General features: G+C 38.1%; 1 protein-coding gene across 1 annotated transcript in view; it reads left to right on the forward strand.

The window, feature by feature from the left end:
* Positions 1 to 22,878, forward strand: part of COL19A1 (collagen type XIX alpha 1 chain) — a 401,244-nt gene that overhangs the window by 102,156 nt on the left and 276,210 nt on the right. The window contains exon 11 of the mRNA XM_065911832.1: positions 552 to 596. Coding sequence (XP_065767904.1) covers positions 552 to 596 — 45 coding nt within the window. The remainder of the gene's footprint in view (positions 1 to 551; positions 597 to 22,878) is intronic.

Here is a 22,878-nt window from a genome sequence, read left to right on the forward strand (position 1 = left end):
AGTCAATATGGTGAGTGAGAGCCCACCCTGTTCTGTGCTGGAGAGGCAGGCCATCTGGGCAGGAAAGAGCCTGGCGCTGGCCTCAGAGCTGGAGCCAGAACTCTCGCCTCGTTCATCACACACCTCTCCCTGGAACGGCCTTCATGGAAGTCAGCTTGAGAAGGACATTCCTGCTGGGTCTAGTGGAATAAACAGTGAGAGTGGTAATAGCAATAGTGACTGACAGTCTTTTCCAGACACACTATTTGATGCATTCAATTGTCAAAAAGCCTATGAGAAAGGTCTTATGGATGGAGAAGTTGAGGCTTATGTGTATCAAATTGCATTAGAAGTAGTGAAACTAGACCTTGTACCCTGGAAAATTATTCCTTCAGTGAGTAATTAAAATTTTGTGTAACATTAATATTGGTTTTGAGCTTATATTTTAGAAGCATTTTAATATATATAGTTATTGATTTTTCAATATTAGAAACTGTTTTTTTTATTATAATGACTACATGTGTTAAAAGTAAGGTGCCTATTATTATACACGTCGTATTCCTCTTCTACAGGGAGAGCAAGGTTTTGAAGGCAGCAAAGGAGAAGCCGGTGAGAAGGTAAAGATTACTTTTCATACTTATCTGTGAGAACAAGCTGTGTTCTTGAAAACATTCTGAACTAGAATATCTAATTTGTTTTTGTGCTATCCATAAAATCAGTTCAATGATGTTATAGAAATTCTGTAAAGTATTTGTCTCACTTAAGGAGTATACTTGCCAAATTAATGACTGTCAGACATCTTTCTAAACTTGCTTAGGTGGCAGTTATTTCTGCATATGTCTAGTGAGATCATTCCACTAATACAAAAACAATTCAAATATTTACTATGTTTTTGTGCTATAACAGCACTGAGGCACACATGACATGTCCAAGCCTAAATAAATGCTTTATTTATATGTCATTCTCCTTTATCGGTGGAATTTTTCCTGAGGAAATACATAGTTAGAACTAAATAAATTGTAATAGGATCCAACAGAAAATGGGTGGCACATTCAAAATAGGACAGTATGAAAGAGTTGATTAAAGGGAATGTTTAAAAGGTAGAGGCAGTGTTTTGGAAAACCAAGACTGTACGTATCACAGATCGGATGTAGGGAACTCCTGAAATCCCCTCATGCTGGTTCCCAGCCTCAGAGGTGAAGAAAACTCATGTGGAAAGGGCTGCAGATTGGAGCCAAGGCAAGTTGTTAACCCCTCTGTTCAAGCAATCATTCTGAATCAATTCAAACTGAAATCATTTGAATTTCAGTTCAAAGCAATTGGCTTTGAACTGAAAGCACGGAAGATAGAAGTGTCTTATTGTTGTTTAGTTGCAAAGTCGTGTCTGACTCTTTTGTAACTCTATGAACTGTAGCCCGCCAGGCTCCTCTGTCCATGGAATTTTCCAGGCAAGAACACTGGAGCGGGTTGTCGTTTCCTACTCCAGGGCATCTTCCTGACCCAGGGATTGAACCTGCATCTCCTGTATGGGCAGGTGACTTCTTTACCACTGAGTCACTGTCTAGGATAGAAGTGTCTTAGTCATCCAGAATTTCCCTTCACACAATCATTTGCCTTCTTCTGCATTTCATATGTCTAGCTTTATTTTCAAATAGAACAAAAACAGCACCATTCCTTTGCTTCATAAAATGCCATGTAATTGGACAGCAAGAATGGAGGCTGGAAGGGGAAAAATATCATCTCAAATTAGACTGGATAGCCTGTGTTGAGTTTTCTGGGCAGTGGTCAGTAACTTGCTTCTTCACTAGGTATTTATAGAGAGAATGAGCATCTATTATAAGATAAATTATGCATATTATAAGCTATTTGGTAATTACGTTTTCTCACAGAACAGTGAGAGGGAGGCAGGACAGCTATACAATAAACCTATAACTGAGGAGGACTCCACTGAGTGATGGTTATTTTTTAAAAGAATCTCCCTTCTTAGGAATCTCTTAAATATTCTTGCTTTAGAATAACTGTCATTGCAAGACCGTGGCATTAAATGAATGCTTTATTTGCATACATTCCTATTTTATTAATGGGACTTTACCTGTAGGAATAAGAGAGAATGAGCAAGAAGAACAGATATATTTTCTGTAATTTAAATTCACCGTCTCACTAAAATCTTGGTTACTATTTTGATGTTCTACATATCGAGTTGGTATTGCTCAGTAATAAATAGTTTCTCACAGGTTATGAGTTACAGAAAAGCATTCAATACATTTGGCTTCAAAGATTTCGCTTCTAATTCCTTATATCAGTTAACTGTTACCTTCAAATAGTCCATTTCACCAAGAGTGAAAATACTTATGGAGAATGTGGTGGAGATATCAGAAAGCAAGCAAGCACCAAAGAGAAAAGACAATTTCTTGAATGATAAGTACAATTCAAGTGGTTAATAGTCAAATGTAAGATTCACATAACAACCTTTATGTTAGAAAATATGTTCTGCTTTATCATTTATCATTTGTGGGACGTTTTAGCTTTTTCACTGTTAATACTGTTTAATTATGATACATGACCACACATATTTTTCCATAAGATAAATGACTGACATCAAGCCTTCGTTTCTAGATTAGTAACTTTTTGTTTCTGGATTAAACAGGAGATTTATGTGAGGCACTCATTTCGGTGTGAAGCCAGAATGAAATTTTTGAACTGCTCATGTCACAATTTGTTTTCTGAACAAAGACAATCTCATTTGAATTTCAGTTCTTTGTGGAAAATCGAGTATACAGGGAAAATAAGATTCACTGTTCTTCTTTAGTTACTTTAATGTGGCGTTTACTATGTTTAAAATTAGACTGTTATAAATGACATAATTCATTAGTTGCAAAGTGAAATAATTCAGGAAGTTATTGTTAGAGATATCATATCTTCCACAGCCACATGGCTTCTGACCAAAAAAGGAAAAATTTTTCAACTAAAAGAAAATGCCACATGATGGTTTTCAGGTGATATTTCTATAAACTAATGTAATAAACCAAGTAGAGAAGTCTGCTGCTTTTCTTTATGGCGAGAAAAGGAGCTTTCAGGGTGTCTTAATCCAAACCTGTCACATGGTTCCTCAACGTATTGCAGATGCTGCACTCAGTTCAGACACACAAACACATGATGAAACCTGAATAAGTATAGAAGACCTCGTTTGAAAGCATGTTCCTGAGTCTATTGCACTTTATAACAGGACAGAAGCAGAATAATTCATTAGCTGGACATGGACCGACAAGTCAGTCCTGAAGTGAAAATTACTTGAGATAATCATTCTTCCTCTCAAAGATTCATTTACGGTACTGGTAGGACTCTCCCAGAAGACAGCCCTCTTCAGATTTGCCATGTTTTGGTTTATCTGAGCAGCGACCTTGACTCACTGCCCTGCTCCCAGCTAGAGCTTCATCCAGGGATCCCCGGATCTCTGACGGCATGGCCCAGGAGACAGGAAGGGAGAGGTCTATATTCTGGCTGAGGAATTGACCCCCAGCTGAGGTCTACGTTGGAATTTCTCTGTTTCTGTCAGAGTGGTCATAATCATCCCTTCTTTCCTTAGGTTCCTTCAGTATTACGATAGATGTGATGTGGCTACTGCTAGCAGTAAGCAAAGAGAAGAGTTCACTCTTATTTTTTAAATCCATGTTGTTAAAGTGTGGTTGATTCACAATGTTGTGTTAATTTCTGCTGTACAGCAAAGGGACTCAGAAATATATATATATATATATATTCTGTTCCATATGCTTTTCCATTATGGAAAACTCCACAGGATGCTGACTGCAGCTCTCTGTGCTACTGGGTGGATCTTACTGTCTGTCCATCCCACATGTAAAAGCCTGCCTCTGCTCATCCCAGTTGTTAACCCGTCCCCCCCAGCCCCGCCCCCTGGCAGCAGCAAGTTTGTCCTCTGTCTGTGCCTCCGTTTCTGTTTGTAGATAGCTTCATTTCTGTCATATTTTAGATTCCACAGTCTTTCTCTTCCTTTTACTTATTTCTCTTAGATTTGCTTCAGTTCGTGTGATAATCTCTCAGTCCATCCATGCTGTTGCGAATGTCATTATTTCATTCTTTTTTATGGCGGAGTAATATTCCATTGTGTGTGTGTGTATATGTATACATATATATATATATATACACACACACACCACATCTTCTTTATGCATTCCTCTGTTGATGGGAATTCAGGTTACTTCCAGGCTTCTTGGCTATTGTAAATAGTGCTGTGGTGAACATGGGGGTGCATATGTCTTTTTTGACTTATATTAATAGTCTTGTCTGGATATATGCCCAGGTGCAAGGTTGCTAGGTCATATGGTGGTTCTAGTTTTAATTTTTCAAGGAACCTCTATTCTGTTGTCCCTAGTGGCTGCACCAATTTATATTTCCACCAACAGTGTAGCAGGGTTCACTTTTCTCCACACCCTCCCTAGCATTTATTGTTTGTAGATTTTTTTAATGATGACCTTTCTGACTGGTGTGAGGTAGTTAAGAGTCAGCCAACTCTTTTGATGTAGCCAGATCATTTCTTGTTATATGACCAGAAATAAAGGCAAGAATTAGATTCTGAATATCACTTTAGAAAAAGAGCATTTGGCAGAGGTTCAGTGAGGTGATATTTATTCCTAAACCTTGATCCCAGGCTTTACTTTAGATCTTTGTGAAAATAGGAATATTACTTGGCTGCATTTATGAAAGGAAAGAGTAAATAGAAAAGCAAAGGTAAACATCTGCTTTAAAACAGAATTTAATATTTGTAAACCATTGTTTTAGATCATGTAATTTAGTTTGCTTTTAAAATTATCATTTTTATGTTGTCAATCAAACCTTAACTAAAGTATAAAAACTAATTTCTTCAGCATTAAACTTGATTCTGCTGTACCTTATTGTTAAATATCATTTAATCATGAAAAGCCTGCAGTAGCAACTGTTACTCATGGCACAGTGTTCCTGGTATTTTCTAGCTAAAATATTGCCCATTTTGGTTTATTCAACAGTGACATTTAAGAAAACATGGGCACATGTGTGTGTGCTAAGTCACTTCAGTCGTGTCCAACTCTTTGCAGCCCTATGGACTATAGCCTTCTGGGCTCCTTGGTCCATGGGATTCTCTAGGCAAGAGTACTGAAGTGGTTAGCCATGCTCTCCTCCAGAAAATCTTCCCGACCCAGGAATCAAACCCACATCTCTTATGTCTCCTGCATTGGCAAGTGGGTTCTTTGCCACTAGCACCACCTGGGAAGCCCAACATGGGCACACATAGGAGCAGATCCTTACAAGGATCTCAGATGCTTCCGCAAGTGTGAAACTTTCCCATTTGATGTTAAAGTTATTTGATCTCTTCAAGATCTTATAAGTTTAGTGAAAAGGAAAAGAACCACCAAATTACTTTTGTCCGCAGCTCCAGGAGATGTGACAGTGTGCAACAGTTGACATATTCTGAAGCCCAGAGTGTTCGTAATTCAGCAGATTCTAACTCATTTTAAAAATTGCAGGCAGCATCTTGATCAGCGATCTCTTCTTTTACTCTGAGTTAAACTAATAGCGATAACTGCAAAACTAACAAAAGTATATGATTTCTGCTTTAATTCATCTATTAAAACTTTGGAAACAGGTTGCTGTAAATTTCCAGTGACTTACTTGTGATTTGTATTTTCTTCTTACAAGAATATTGTCTAAGTCCTAAAGTACCTTAAAATTTATTTGTTTAAACTAGAAAATCACATTTAAATATTTATTACTCTGGTTTTATAACTGTTGCAAATATTTTATCTGACAGAAATTCACTGGAAAAAGTCTCACTGTTGCCTGTTTTTAGTGAATTTATTTAATACATATTGCTGTATTATATTATCATCATAAGTAATATAATCTATAATATTCTTTTGTAGAAAATGTGATATTCAAATAAATAAATTATTAAAATAACTATTGCAATGTACAGTTAAGTATGCTTTATTAATCCAGAATTTTCTGCATCTAATCATTTGTATTTCTTAATTTTCAGATAACATATCTCAAATTTTCGTAGGCCAGCCTAGAATAAAATATACATTTAGACATAGTGTTGATTTTATGTATGATGTGCAGCTTTTTGCCTTTAATGGGTGCATCTAAAGGTGTGATAAGAGAAATGGAAAATGCTTACTATAAAATATCCTTCCTATCTATTTCATAACTCATGAACTCTTGCTGTCCACTCAAGAGAATATTGAAAAGCAACAGCACTTTGCTGTTATTCTGTTGCTTTTTATTTTTAATGTCAAAGTATATCCAGGACACATCATATATTGTCTTGATACATAAATGCTAGGCTAATGAGAATGATCCAACCAGTCAATCCTAAAGGAAATCAGTCCTGAATATTCATTGGAAGGACTGATGCTGAAGTTGAAACTCCAATACTTTGGCCACCTAATGTGAAGAACTAACTCATTTGAAAAGACCATGATCCTGGGAGAGATTGAAGGCAGGAAGAGAACGGGACAACACAGGATGAGATGGCTAGATGGCGTCACGGACGCAATGGACATGAGTTTGAGCAAGCCCCGGGAGTTGGTGATGGACAGGGAAGCCTGGCGTGCTATAGTCCATGCGGTCGCAAAGACTCGAACATGACTAAGTGACTGAACTGAACTGAATGAGAATGATTGATGGAAGGAGGCGAAGGGGGAGACAGAGGAAGAGATGGTTGGATGGCATCATTGATTCAATGGACATGAGTTTGAGCAAGCGTCGGGAGACAGTGAAGGACAGGGAAGCCTGGCATGCTTCAGTGCTTGGGGTCGCAAAGTGTCAGACATGACTGATTGAACAACAATGAGAGTAATGGGCATTTCTTTAGTAGTATTTTATTGATTTATTTCTCATAGGTTGATTTAAATTTTATATTTAACTGATAACAAAAGTTAGAAGTTGACTATTTTTATATTAGTACCACAAATAATTGATTTTGCCTGCCAATCAGTTCAGTTCAGTTCAGTCTCTCAGTCATGTCCAACTCTCTGCGATCCCATGGACTGCAACACACCAGGCCTCCCTGTCCAACACCAACTCCCGGAGTTTACTCAAACTCATGACCATTGAGTCAGTGATGCCATCCAACCATCTCATCCTCTGCCATCCCCTTCTCCTGCCTTCAATCTTTCCCAGCATCAGGGTCTTTCCAATGAGTCAACTCTTTGCATAAGGTGGCCAAAGTATTGGAGTTTCAGCTTCAGCATCAGTCCTTTCAGTGAATATTCAGGACTGATTTCCTTTAGGATGAACTAGTTGGATCTCTTTGCAGTCCAAGATACTCTCAAGAGTCTTCTCCAACACCACAGTTCAAAATCATCAATTCTTCGGCACTCAGCTTTCTTTATAGTTCAACTCTCACATCCATACATGACTCCCTATAAATAACTAAAATATTGACTTCTGGCATTGAATATCATCTGGTTATAGTCAGTAAGTCAATCAAGAATAATCATTTGCTACTAGAAACAACAATTATGTTTTCAACTAAATCAAGATCTTTTATACTGGAAGATATTTTCACTTTATATTAGTCAATTTTCTATCCAGTTGTTGTTACTGTAATTGCACATAGAACTTGAGAATTTGAAGGCATAGCTGTAATATTTTTCCCATTTAAAAATTGTTGGAGAATGAGAAAAGGCCCGAATGAGTAAGCCTATAAAATATGCGTAAATTAGTCTCCAGAACCTTCCAGGGTAGCATCTAGGTCATTTGACAGGGAACAAACATTCCTAGTTGCTATAGAACTGCTCCAGACAGAACCTACACTGAACAGTTCATTATGGAACTGAAGGTGAGCTGTGGTGGGATAAATGGATATACATTCCTGTGTCCCATGTTCTAGCCCAGCTATGCCCTGTCAGCTGTGTGAATCTGGACATGTTCCTTGCTGTCTTTACCTTAGTCCCCTTTTCTAGAAAATATAGTTATAGTTCCTATCTTACAAGATTATTGTGGGAGTAAAATAAGTAAATAAAAGGTGTTCAGGAAATATTTATATCCCCAATAGCCAAAATGTGGGGAAAATGTCAATATTGATATCTGAAAAAAATAGATTTGGTATAATTATGGTCTAATTTTTTATTTGCCTAGTACTATTTCCTATTCTAAATAAGTAAACAAAAGACAAGAGGATATATCAGCTACCTAATATATGTGTGTAACAAATCACTGCAAACCTTAGTGGCTTTACATGACATTCATTTGTTTAGCCCATGCTCCGTTGGTTTAGCAGTTTAGACTGGGCTTAGCTCAGTGAGTTTGTTCCCAGCTGGTCTTGCTGAGGTTTGCTCATGAGCTCTGTTTGGCTGGCAGGTTGGCTGAGGATGACGGGTGTAGGTTGGGCTTTGATGGACAACACTCAACTCCAGATGGTCTCCCATCCTCCAGAAATTATCCTGGTCTTGGTTTCAAGGTAAAGGTGGACCAAAGAGAGCAGACAGAAGCATATAAGGCCTCTTGAGCCCCTAACTCAGAGCCAGCATGCCACCTTGTGTTGGCCAAAGCAAGTCCCAAATCCATCCCTGATTCAAGGAGTGGACAAACAGATGCCACGCCTTGATGGCTGCAAAATCGCATTGGAAAGGGTATGGATACATAGAAGGATGAAAAATGGGGCCATTTTTGTAGTAAATTGAACACAAATGAAATAGAGATTCCTTGTCTGAGGATAACAGTTGAACTCTACCTCAGAGCAAAATGGGTGAATAGATGTTTACTGACTTCATTATCCTTCTCTTTCTCCCCTGACTGGCAGTATAATTCTTAAGTTATGTTTAGACAATGGTACTTGTAGACTATGTCAAAAGATATTTCCATATTTGAAATGCTAGAGATGCTTTATGTATAATAGGAAAATATTATAGAAAATGAATTCATAATTAGAACGGAAATAGAGAGTTACAATGTATCAAATAACTAACTCAAGGAATAACTTAGTTCAGATCAGTTCAGTTCAGTCACTCAATGAACTGAAAGAGTCACTGACTCTTTGTGGCACCATGGACTGCAGCATGCCAGGCTTCCCTGTCCATCACCAACTCCTGGAGCTTGCTCAAACTCATGTCTATTGAGTCAGTGATGCCATCCACCCATCTCATTCTCTGTCGTCCCCTTTTCCTCCCACCTTCAATCTTTCCCAGCATCAGGGTCTTTTCTAATGAGTCAGTTCCATCCATCAGGTGACCAGAGTATTGAAGTTTCGACTTTAGCATCAGTCCTTCCAATGAATATTCAGGAATGATTCCTTTAGGATGGACTGGTTGGATCTCCTTGCAGTCCAAGGGACTCTCAAGAGTCTTCTCCAACACCACAGTTCAAAAGCATCAATTCTTCAGTGCTCAGCTTTCTTTATAGTCCACCTCTCACATCCATACATGACTACTGGAAAAACCATAGCCTTGACTAGATGGACCTTTGTTGGCAAAGTAATGTCTCTGCTTTTTAATATGCTGTCCAGGTTGGTCATCACTTTTCTTTTAAGGGGCAAGCATCTTTCAATGCAGTCACCATCTGCAGCGATTTTGGAGCTCAAGAAAATAAAGTCTGTCACTATTTCTATTGTTTTGCCATCTATTTGCCATGAAGTGATGGGACAAGATGCCATGATCTTAGTTTTATGAATGTTGAGTTTTAAGCCAACTTTTTCACTCTCCTCTTTCATGTTCATCAAGAGGCTCTTTAGTCCTTCTTTGCTTTCTGCCATAAGGGTGTGTCATCCATGTATCTGAGGTTGTTGATATTTCTCCCGGCAATCTTGATTCCAGCTTGTGCTTCATCCAGTCCAGCATTTCGCATGATGTGCTCTGCATATAAGTTAAACAAGCAGGGTGACAATATATAGCCTTGATGTACTCGTTTCCCAATTTGGAACCAGTCTGTTGTTCCATGTCCAGTTCTAACTGTTTCTTCTTGACCAGCATACAGATTTCTCAGGAGGCAGGTCTGGTGGTCTGGTATTCCCATCTCTTTAATAATTTTCATTCTCTCTAAAAATGACTTAGTACTTTTTTTTAATATAGTATTGTGTGCTTATTAGTTTTAGCTAAATGCTGAAACCAGAACAACTGGAAAAAGCAGATCAGAGTTGAAATGTATTTGTAACATTTCACCATTAAAGCTTTCTTGGCAATTATGCCTAGTATTTAAACTAGTGCAAGAATGTAAAATACTGTTATTAATAAGTATAGTACTTGCCTATTATCACTTTAAAGCAACTGTCAACGTGTCATCTCATTTCCTGTGAATTCTTTCTTGGTTCCCCTTGTAGAATCTAATGAACATGTTGGATGTTGGACAGTGGTTTCATTTACCTTGGTAACATGTAACATTTCTGCAACTTTTAGGAAGGGCTTACTTTTTAATTTGACAGCTGACTTGAAAAATGAGCAGAACAGATGGAGCAGAATAATAACTATGATTTCAAAATACACAGCAATTTATCTGTGGCCAATGCCAATTGGTATGAGAGCAACCATGCCAATTTTCAATTAGCCATGGTAGCAGGCAGTGGGGAAGTGTAATGATAATCCCACAGCCAAGCTGGAGGCTTAACATTAGTCCCCACTGATCGTGTATCATTTTCTTCATTCTTTACAGGGCCAGTGAATAACTCTAGATTATGTCAAATATGTTGCTGTATATTTTAATAGTGATTATAGAAAAAGTAAAATATCAAAAAACAAGATATGAAAAAGAGAAAAGTAACCATCAGGGACTTTCTATTTCATGATTATTATTCTTTTAAAACATTATTTTTAATAACTGCTTAATATTTCACTGTTTGGATATATAATATTTTATTTGACCAATCCCTTGTTGGAAATATATCCTTCCTGTTTGTATTTTTTAGATTGTTTCTGCTAGTACATGTAATGCAGAATCAGCATACTTTGACAGACATCTTTAAGTATATCTCTTGTTCTTTCTTTAAATTGGATTTCTGGAATGGGAATTATTGGGTTATGAATATACAAAATTTTAAGATCCTTGGTACATGTACTTAAATTACTTTCACCAGCGTTTTGTTCAATCTGTTTACAAGCTAGTGTTAAGGATTACATTTTTCAATTTTTAGTCAACAAACATTATTTCCCTTTGAATTTTTACTTCTTTAATGACATCAGATGAATCATTTACACATACAACAGTTCTACATCATATATATTATGAATATTGTTTTCATCTTAAGGTTTGCCTTTAGTATCTACTGTTAATTGATATACAGAAATTCTAAATTTCTTGGTTGATGGTGTTTGTTTTCTAATTCTTTAATTCCTTCTATGTTTTGATATCCTATGCTTTCAAGAAATTGATTAAATACTCACTCACATTTCCTTCTAGTTTTCCTTTTACACACTGTAACTCTTCCACCTAAAATGTATTTTGGTGACTTTACTGAGATGAAGATGAAACAAATTTTCCTTCAAAGCCTGTCTGATAATAATTTCCTTACACATTTTTTCACGATACTTTCTTTTCCATATACTAATTCTTACATACCTAAGATCATGTTAAGGGTATCTATCTATTAACTGCTATATTTCTGCCACATTATTTTAGCTTTTATGATGCATTTTAACACTGCAAGCAAAGGAGCTTCCCGTGTAACCCAAGCGGTAAATAATCTGCCTGCAATGCAGGAGACGTGGGTTTGATCCCTGGGTCAGGAAGATCCCCTGGAGATAGGGCATAGCAACCCACTCCAGTATTCTTGCCTGGAGAATCCCCATGGACAGAGGTTCCTGGTGGGCTACAGTCCATGGGGTCATAGAGAGTCAGACATGACTGTGTGACTAACACTCACACTGCGAACAGTTTCATTTACTCTTCTTTTAAAATGTTTTCTTGTATATTTTCACCCATTTATAGCACTACTTCTTACATGTGTAAATTTGGGTGGTTACCCACTCTTTGATTTCCTCATCCTTGAATGGAGAATGATAATGATACTTACTTTATTGGTGTCAAGCTTAAATGATGTTATCATCAAAGTATCCTAATCAGTTCCTGGCATAGAGTAAGATGTTGAAAAAGTGTTTGCTTTTATTTTTGTCTTCTTTATGAATTTAATTTTGTTCTCCTAGTTCCAAAGTATAACTATTGGTAATTTTATTGGCTTTATTTTAACTGTACACATTGCTTTTGGATAGAACAGTGTGCTGAGCCTCAGAGGATTTGGTTGGAGTCAGGAACTAAAGAGCCATTAAGAACCAGGACACTTCTGCTTCCTCCACTTTCTTCTCTGGCTGTGCGTTCTCTCCTTTTGTGTGAAACTGCTCTGTCTTATAGCCTGGTTCTGCCTGCTCATTGGTACACATAGTATTAGATGGGAGAGTGGCAGTCTTGTTCCCCGGCTTGGACTCCTGCATGCCAACCACGCACTGCCATCACTGGGTCTCATGCCCACATTCTGAGTATGGAGACTCTAGGTGATGCACCTCTGGTTCCATCGCTTGAGTCTGGAAAGCCGTGAAGCCAACTTACAGAGAACTCACAGAATTTTCAAGAAGGGGTGTGAGGTGAGAAGAGGGTAATACGCAGTCATAGGACTGAGTATTGCTGACCTAGGGGAAAGCTCTTGATTTTTTTATCTTTATTTACTCTCTAGTCACTTTACTCAATTCTTTTATTGATTCTAGTTGATAATTTTATTAATTCTATTAATTTTTCCCCTGAAAGCAATGGGCTGTTTGTGACAGTGTCATAGAAAATAGATATTTTGGCTTCTTCATGCCAATTGCTTTAATTCCCTTCATGTTTCGTGTCTTGCTATAGATTTGTGAAAAAGGCAGGATGCAAAGAGTACATGTAAGGTGAATACTTAGGAGATTCTGCAGTACCCAAGGAAGAGATAATGGCAGCTTGTCATTTTTCTGGAGGTGGAGAGAAGTAGACTGATTTCAAGTATAACTTGGAGAGAGCTCCAGCTGATTTTGGTGATATGGGAATGAGAGAGAAGGTGGTGGTGGTAAGAGATTATTGTCACATTCTGGCTTTTGTATGTTGGAAAATGAACACATTTGGGTGGTGGTTTATACCATGAGTTTGAGGTGTGTGATGCATCTAATTAAATCTGAGCCTGGTATTCAGAACTCCAGTTCTCCAGTTGAAAATGGGGGGTGATAGGCTGTAGAAATGGAACTGCATGAGGAGAGGAGATGGAAGTAGAAATCCTATGCTTGTGAGCCAAGAAGCTTAAACATCCAGAAGTTGAGTGGAGGGAGAAAAGCATAGGTAAGACGCATCTGGGGAAGTACAAGGAAAATCAGTAAAATATGTTACAACATAGAAAAAACTGTTTAGATGTTCAAAGTGTTGCTTAGCAGTCATATTGGATCACAATACAGTAAGTTCCCTACATACAAACCTTCAAGTTGTACACTTTCAAAGATGTGAACATGCATCCCATCAGTGTCGGATGTGAGGAAAATTGCAGCTTACCCTCTGTCTCCTATTGCTGAGGGTCCCTCAGCTCTACCCTCATCACATTGTCTCCACCATCCAGTCAGTATCTCTTATTACCTGTTCACTCAGTGCCAACCACTGCACTGTACTACCATACTTTTCAAGGCACTGTACTACAAGATTAAAGATGCTTTATTTTTTGTGTCTTTTGTCTTTTATATATTATTTGTGTGAAGAGCCTTATAAATCAATTGCAGGACAGTACTCTATAGCCAATTGTGTTAGTTGGGTATCTAGAATAACTTTGTTGGACTGACAAATGTATTGGACTTATGATTGTGCCCTCAGAATGGAACTCATTCACACATGGGGGCTGTACTGTATCTACAGCTAATATTTATTGAACATTTACTGCATTTTTCTTCTGTGAGCTTCATAGGAATTATTGCCTCATTTAATCCTCCCAGCAGCTCTCTGCTGGCATTATCCCCATTCCGTAGATGAGAAAACAGGGGCAGAAAGTAGGGGAAACCCCAGAGCTCTAACTCACTGCTTCCCTAGATGAGTATGTGAAATTGTCCCTATAGGGCACTGCTGACTTTGGGGGAAAAATAAGGACTGACTTCAAGTGCAGTTTGTTGAAGAGTAAGTCACAGGTAGAAAAGTGAAGAGAACGTGCAGAAAACCCTCTTGAGAACTGTCTGTCTGTGAAGGGGGCACAGCAGTAGCTGAGAGGCGTGGATTATGGAAGAAGAAACTTTAATGCACCAGGATCCAAAGAAAGCATGAGAACTTGAGAGGAAAATATGCTTGATGAAGATGGAACCCAAAAGAAGAGTACGGACCAAGCTCACTCATACAGACAGCTGTAAATGTCTTACATTTCATGAGGAATAGCAGACTTACGCCAATAATAATATAATATCTAAGACTTCCCATGAAAATCAAGAAGAAAAAGGTATCACCATTATTATGTAACAGTATTCTGAAATCTTCAGCAAATGTCAGTTTCCCTTCCAAATTATGGTTCGACTCTGTCCATTCCTCTCCATAGCCCTGGATCCCAACAAGCTGTCATCACTTTTAATCAGCCCCTGACTAATCTTCTCTTTTCACTCTGGCTCTCCTCTCATCCATCCTCTGATTATAGAGTCAGATCTTACAAGGCTACTCAGGGGCCCTTTGTGCTTGAAATATTTAGTTGCTTCTCATTAAGTTAAAAATCCCAAATTCCTGTAGTTGCCTCTCATCACTCATTCACTCCTCTTTTTTCCTTCTGCTCCAGCCACTGACCTGGTTTCAGTTCCTTGAACTCGCCGACCTTCCTTCTGCCTCAGAACTGCCCACTGCAACACTCTTTTACTTATCACATCTTTAAAGTCATTTTCTCAGGGGAGGTTTTCTTGATGTTCCAGTGAAAATCAACTCCTCTTGTTTAATGTTTCATTGTACCTTGGATATTACACTTCACCCTTATACCACATAAATTTACCCACGTGGGTTTGTTTTTTTCCTATTTTCCCCAGCAGAACAGTAGCTTCATAAGAGAAAGACCATGTCTGTTTACAACTTTATCTCAGATAACTGACATAATGCTGAATGTGTAGAAGCCTTCAGCTGGTTAATTCAGTGCTGGAGGAGATCAGCGTAGACAAGGCTTAGTGTTTCCTTTCAACCTTCTGAACTATTTAATAATTGTTATTTTGATTTATCCAGCTCAGTATCAAACCTGACTTCTTCAGATTTCATCTACTGAATTTGTGATGTGGATATAAAAATTAGTTTCATATGTATGAAACTTAAAATTCTGTTTTTTTATGGTATTTGTCTTTCAAAGATGTCACTTATATGTGGAATCTAAAGTATGACACAAATGAACTTATTGATGAGATTGAAACAGACTCACAGATGTAGAGAATAGACTTGTGATTGCCAAAGTGGTGGGTAGGGGAAGGGTTAGATAGGGAATTTAGGATTAGCAGATGCAAGCTATCGTATATAGAATGGATGAACAACAAGGCCCTACTGTATAGGACAAATAACTATTTTCTGTGATGGAGCATAATGGAAATGAGTATGAAAAAGGGTATATATATATATGTGACATATATATATGATTGAATCAGTTTGCTATATCCCAGAAATGAACACAACACTATAAATCAACTATACTTCAATAAAATAAATTAAAAAAAAGAAATTGTGTTTCAAAAAAGGCAATATATAAAACATGGCTATATTTAGTAGTATACTAAAATGTGCAGAGAAAGAATCAGTTAACATAGCTCCATTTTTCACTCCTTGCCTTTGGCAGCCACTGTTTAGCTCCTTATTCTAAAATGACAAAATAATACAGTTCTTTTAATACCAGCATCTTTTTAACTTCGTGGTGCTGTTAAGGGTGGTCTGTTGAGTCTGGTGTCATAATTTTTAGTTGCAATTACAGTGGAATTCTGGAACCGTTAATAACAATGACCTTAGGTTGGTTTTGCAAGGGAATTTATTCAATAACTATTTTATGTAATTTAAGGACAAAGAAATATGGAAATTTGGGACACATCATTAGGTAGATGTAGATAAGTAGATAAGTAGACAAGGCACAATCCTCATTTATATGATGATTAAGATAACTTGACTTTGAATAGTTTTTTGCATTAGTAGGAGCTGAGTGTTCTGAAGGGTTGGTTTACTGTTTGAAGTTTGCTTTTGTTTTGACCTTTATTCCAGTTATCCTGTTTCTTCCTTCCAGGCTCTGGTGCTGACTCAGGCATCCATTCCTCTGCTGTAGCCTTCCCCCTGCCTTACTCAGGATCGCCCTCTGCATAGATTCAGTCTCCTCCACTCTCCCCGGCTCCTTTTACCACATCTGCATAATCTTGCCGCCTCTTCAGCTTTCTTTCCCACCTCTTCTGCTTTCATTTCATCCAAGCCTGAGTCTCCTTTCCAGTTCCTTTCTTTCCATTTTTATTTCAGGTAGCTCTGAGAAGGGAAGATAAATTTTAATATAAACATATAAACTCATGCACTGGCGACTTGAATATTTTGTGGATTCAGTAACAAGGAAAAGATCTGTCATGTAGGTCTCCTCTCATATGAGAACATTCCTTAATCAAACTAGGTGTTAAATTAAGAGGAAGGTAAAGGTAACAGATATTTTAGTATAGAAGAAAGATATGGTTTTTACAAATTAGAAAAAGAAGTGGACTTAAAAATTAATCTGGCAATTGCTTCTGCTTAATATAATCATCAAATATTCAAAATGTCTCACTGTTTGCACTGAATCTCAGTTAATAAATATACCTCATTAACTACATCTCTTTGTTGGAGGTGATTCCAGATGGTAGGGAAATAATTAATTCAATGTCACCAAATATTAGATGACAGGTGCATCATTTTTATTTAGAACCCAGTGGCATCTGAGCTTCTCTCAGAGTCAATGTAAAAGCAATTTGCTGTATAGTCTTCACTGAACAAGTGTCCTGCCAGCCTGACGTAGCAGAATTCCACTGAGCAGAAAGCAGAGGTTTCAAGCAGCTGCTGTCTTAGTGGGCATTGTACAAACAACCGCCTATGTGACAAATTATTGCCTGGACTTATGATCATCTATTGCTTCTGAGTTTAATATCGTAAAGAATTTAGTTTTGGTTTTTATTTTGCTTGCTAATCTTCAGTCTTTCTGTAAGACATAAAAGTAACTCCCATCACCTGTTCTAATAACAATAGAGGATGAATGAGAGAAGCTACAGAAAGCAATCAATACTGGCTTTGTCTTTTCTACGTTCTTCCTTGATGTTCTTCATGTTCTGCTGAAAATCATACCGTGAGATCAAAAATAATGACAAAATGGTAAAGGATGAATGCTTTGGGCAAGCATTTTGTGGAATGCTGTTTTAAGTCCCGCACTTGTCCCATCCTGGGGTGGACTCTGGCAATGCAGATGGCATCGCCCGCTGACTGGGTTCCAGGGCTCACAGGTAGTGGTCCTTCCTCCTATTTAAGGTGTACTTATGTGTATTCATGGAGCTGGGTCCTGGTGAAAACTGAGGGCCAGGTCCCCGAATAGCACCCAGTAGACAGAGGTCAAACCAAGGTCTCTTCCTTCTGGGGGAAACTCAGTAGGTCATCTCCTCTGACCCTCATTCTATGTTTGGATTTTGACAACTTCCAGGCTCTGCTCACTAATGTTAATAACAGACAATTCTAAGTTCTTTAAGTCAAAAGGTATTCCCGGTTATTTTAATCAGCTTATCCCAGTTTGATCAATTTATGCCCTTAGCATTCTCAGATTGTTCTTCAAGAGACTGACAGGCTTTTGAATAGTTGACAATAGTGTATGCCTTCTCCTGAACACTTTATGTCAGGATTGCAAGTTTTTCCTTCATACCTCATGGTTCCATAAGCCCTCATGATCCTCATAGCCTTCACCTTGTGTTGCTGTGGCTTATCAGGGCACTGTTGCTGTGATACTTACAAATTGACAAGATCTTCCAGTGTGTTTGTGGAGTGGGTAATAAAGGCTGTAAAACAGAGTGAAGGAACTGGGTTTAGTGTGGGTGAGTCCTAATCCTGGCTCCAGGTCTAGCTGATTGCATGGCTGTTCCAGAATCTCATCTGCTAAAGAAGAGGATGAGGCGAGATTACCTCTAAGAGCCACACATGTTTAGAGCTAGAATGAACTTCAAAATACAAAAGGTCTCTACTATTATCCCGCAGCAGTAACTGTGATACTGCACTATTCCTTGCTTTTATTTTGGAGTTTCCCCCTGATTTTCCTACTTTTAAACTTTAACTCGTGATTCTGACATCGATTACAATAGTCACTCTTCAACTTTGTAATTTTGTAACTTCAGCCATTAATTTTGCATACATAGATTCTGAGGTTTTGAGTAACTGATACAAATATTGAATAAGACAAGGCCTGGTGCACAGCTCTGTAGCACTCCAAAAGAGTACTCCAAAGAGTACTCTTTCTATGACAACTAAACATAAATGGATATAAAATTAGTTTATTTAAACACTTACCTCACTGCAGTTTAACCCACATTTATCTGACATCCCAAGAAATTTTGTTAAATGTCTTACTGAATGAAATAAACCAATCTTTTAACGTTGAATAATTTTTGTTTCTCAGTTCAGTTCAATCACTCAGTCATGTCTGACTCTTTGTGACTCCATGGACTGTTGCACACCAGGCCTCCCTGTCCATCACCAGCTCTTGGAGTTTACCCAAACTCACGTCCATCAAATCAGTGATGCCATCCAACCATCTCATCCTCTGTCGTCCCCTTCTCCTCTCACCTTCAATCTTTCCCAGCATCAGGGTCTTTTCCAACGAGTCAACTCTTCGCATGAGGTGGCCAAAGTGTTGGAATTTCAGCTTCAACATCAGTCCTTCCAATGAACACCCAGGATTGATCTCCTTTAGGATGGACTGTTTGGATCTCCTTGCAGTCCAAGGGACTGTCAAGAGTCTTCTCCAGTACCACAGTTAAAAAGCATCAGTTTTTTGGTGCTCAGCTTTCTTTATAGTCCATTTCTCAATTATATACATGGCTACTGGAAAGACCATAGTTTTGACTAAACAGACCTTTGTTGGCAAAATAATGTCTCTGCTTTTTAATATGCTGTCTAGGTTGGTCATAGCTTTTCTTCCAGGGAGTAAACATCTTTTAATTTCATGGCTGCAGTAACCATCTGCAGTGATTTTGGAGCCTCTCACCCAAAAAAAATCTGTCACTGTTTCCATTGTTTCTCCATCTATTTGCCATGAAGTGATGGGACCAGATGCCATGATCTTAGTTTTCTGAATGTTGAATTTTAAGCCAACTTTTTCACTCTCCTCTTTCACTTTCATCAAGAGGCTCTTTAGTTCTTCATTTTCTGCCATAAGGGTGTGTCATCTGCATACCTGAGTTTATTGATATTTCTCCTGGCAATCTTGATTCCAGCTTGTGCTTCATCCAGTCCAGCATTTCTCATGATGTACTCTACATATAAGTTAAATAAGCAGGGTGACAATATACAACCTTGACATACTCCTTTCCTGATTTGGAACCAGTCTATTGTTCCATGTCCAGTTCTAACTGTTGCTTCTTGACCCACATACAAATTTCTCTAGAGGCAGGTCAGGTGGTCTGTTATTCCCATCTCTTAAAGAATTTTCCACAGTTTGTTGTGATCCACACAGTCAAAGGCTTTGGTGTAGTCAGTAAAGCAGAAGTAGATGTTTTTCTGGAACTCTCTTGCTTTTTCAGTGATTCAGTGCATATTGGCAATTTGATCTCTGGTTCCTCTGCCTTTTCTAAATCCAGCTTGAACATCTGGAAGTTCATGGTTCACGGTTTTTGTTTCTAAATATGATATATCTCCTGATAATCATCTTATTCTTCACTAAGAGTATAAAACCAATTTTGTTAATAACTAATTCTAGAATTTTGCCAAGAATCAATATTCATCTTATTCATTATTCATGGATATTTTTTAAATGAGTAAATATTGTTAGATCTAGATTTTTGTCCCAGATTCTCAGAAATTCATGTCAGTGGCTACTTTCCATGAGCTCTTAGTTATCTGTCCTTAATCTGTCTTCTTGTACCTTAATGTCTGTCTTGCTCTCAAAGTAAGGTGTCTAGAATCAATTAATTTAAAAGCGTTCAATTTATTTTCAAAGTAATTTGATGGCAAGTGGAACCCAACTTGATACTGGTTTCCTTCAAAACACGTGCTAGATTTTAGAACACATTTGTTTGTTCAGTTGTCCATTTACTTGATCGTATATTATTTATTGTGTACTGGGCACTGTGTTCAGCACTCACACAACAGATAAAAGAGAACACATATTCAGAGAGTGTATGTGAAGTGCTGGATGGTCTGTATAGGACGCTGTGGAAGGAGGAGAAGGGAGTGAAACCTCTGCCTGGCAGAGGGAAGTGAGCTGGGGGAGGCTCATTGGTGAGTCTTGATGCGTAGATAAGAGTTCTCCAGAACAAGGGAGAGGAAAATGGAATAGTCCACTTACAAAGCATAAGAGTACATCATGAGAAATGCTGGGCTGGAGGAAGCACAAGCTGGAATCAAGATTGCCAGGAGAAATATCAATAACCTTGGATATGCAGATGACACCACCCTTATGGCAGAAAGTGAAGAAGAACTAAAGAGCCTCTTGAGGAAAGTGAAAGAGGAGAGTGAAAAAGTTGGCTTAAAGATCAACATTCAGAAAACTAAGATCATGGTGTCCAGTCCCATCACTTCATGGGAAATAGATGGGGAAACAGTGGAAACAGTGGCTAACTTTATTTTTTTTGGACTCCAAAATCACTGCAGATGGTGATTGCAGCCATGAAATTAAGAGACGCTTGCTCCTTGGAAGGAAAGTTATGATCAACCTAGACAGCATACTAAGAAGCAGAGACATTACTTTGCCAACAAAAGCCCGTCTAGTCAAGGCTGTGATTTTTCCAGTAGTCATGTATGGATATGAGAGTTGGACTATAAAGAAAACTGAGCACCAAAGAATTGATGCTTTTGAGCTGTGGTGTTGGAGAAGACTCTTGAGAGTCCCTTGGACTGCAAGGAGACCCAACCAGTCCATCCTAAAGGAGATCAGTCCTGGGAGTTCACTGCAAGGACTGATGTTGAAGCTGAAACTCCAGTACTTTGGCCACCTGATGGGAAGAACTGATTCATTGGAAAAGACCCTGATGCTGGGAAAGATTGAGGACAGGAGGAGAAGAGGACGACAGAAGATGAGATGGTTCAATGGTATCACCGACTCGATGGACGTGAGTTTGAGTAAACTCCGGGAGTTGGTGATGGACAGGGAAGCCTGGCCTGCTGCGGTTCCTGGGGTCTCGAAGAATCAGACACGACTGAGCGACTGAACTGAACTGAAAGGGTAAGGGTAGGGCAAGTAATATCAGTTGGATGGGGAACCAGACAGAGTGTATTGTACCAAAAAAAAAAAAAGAAGAAGAAGAAGAAGAAAAACAGGGACCTACAGAAGGAAAAACAAAAGGAAATAACTTAAGGAAAAAGAAAAACTGACTAAAGCACAGCTTCAGACAGATCACTCAAGCAGGAGAGCTGTCAGCAAAGAATAGCAAGAGACTCCCTCTCAGCGGCCAGTTCAGGTTGCTCTTACCTGGCGGGGGCACTTCCTGATGCCAAGCAGGCAGTCAGTACAGTGGGGGGCCTTCTATTCTAAGAGAATCCTCCTACCAGAACACCCATCTGAAGGCCAGTGTCCCTATGAAAGACTCAGGCTGGATTTATTAAGACTAGTTCAGCCTTTTGCTTGGCATGTCCCAGAAATTTCTGAAGCTCTCTAATTTCTTTATTTTTGCCATTTATAGAAACTGACAGTGTTAGCCTAAGAGGGGAAATGGATTTATTCTGCTGTTTATTCTGGTTTTATTCTGCTGTTTGTGGTTCTGAGGCTATTTAATCTAAGTTAGTTTATCCTTTATTCAATTGAAGAAAGAAAAGGTCATGAAATGTAGCCACTTCTTTTATGAGTCAAATGAGTTTTTAGCCTTTGAACATAAGGTCTAAGGGGTGAATTCCCATGCTAACAAATAGCCATGGTCATTTTTATAGACAAACCCAATTACCGACCTAAATTTCAGTAATTACTAATCAGATGTCGAGACTTTTCTTGTAATCTTCCTCCTAAAATTGTCACTAGACCCCTCAGGAACTCTCCATGTGTTACCTCTGATCACTGTGTGAGTCAGCAGTAGGTCTTGCTGCTGCCTTTCCCTCTTTCGTTTCTTGAGAAGAAGAGGAAGAAATTTCAGGTGTAATGTGAGCTGGCTCCTGCAGGTTTCTCTGTTTCCATTCCCTTAGATTGATTGCTGGGCGTGAGAGACAGCCAGAGAGAGAGGGCGAGAATCAGTTATCCAATAGACAATCATTTTGTATGTTCATAGATTGTTTAGTAAAAATTATGATTCCTTGGGAGAAAAATAAGTTTAAAAGGCAGACATTTTGAAAGATACATTCCTGGATATAAACAATAATAAATTAGGAAATGAAGAAAAACACTCCTAAATATAACCCTTGAGCCAAAGAGTAAGTAAAAAGGATAATTCATAGAAATTAATGAACAAGAAAATACTTTGTATCAAAATATATGGAGCATGAAAAAGCTAACTGTGGGTGAAAATATACAATGCAAAACATGTTTAAGTATAAAGGAGAAAATATAAAAATTAAGAGAATAAACTTTTATTTTATACAATAATGAGAGCAACAAATCAAAATAAAAAGGCAGAAGAGTTTAATAAGTATAATCATTAGAATTGATGAAACAGAATTTTTATTGACATATAGTTAATTTACAATATTAGTTTCAGGTGTATAATATAGTGGTTCAGTATTTTTATACATTATATACCATTAAAAAGTTATTAAAAGATAATAATTCCTTGTGCTATACAATATATCATTGTT

This window comes from Muntiacus reevesi, chromosome 19 (assembly GCF_963930625.1).
Source record: "Muntiacus reevesi chromosome 19, mMunRee1.1, whole genome shotgun sequence".
Lineage (NCBI taxonomy): Eukaryota > Metazoa > Chordata > Mammalia > Artiodactyla > Cervidae > Muntiacus > Muntiacus reevesi.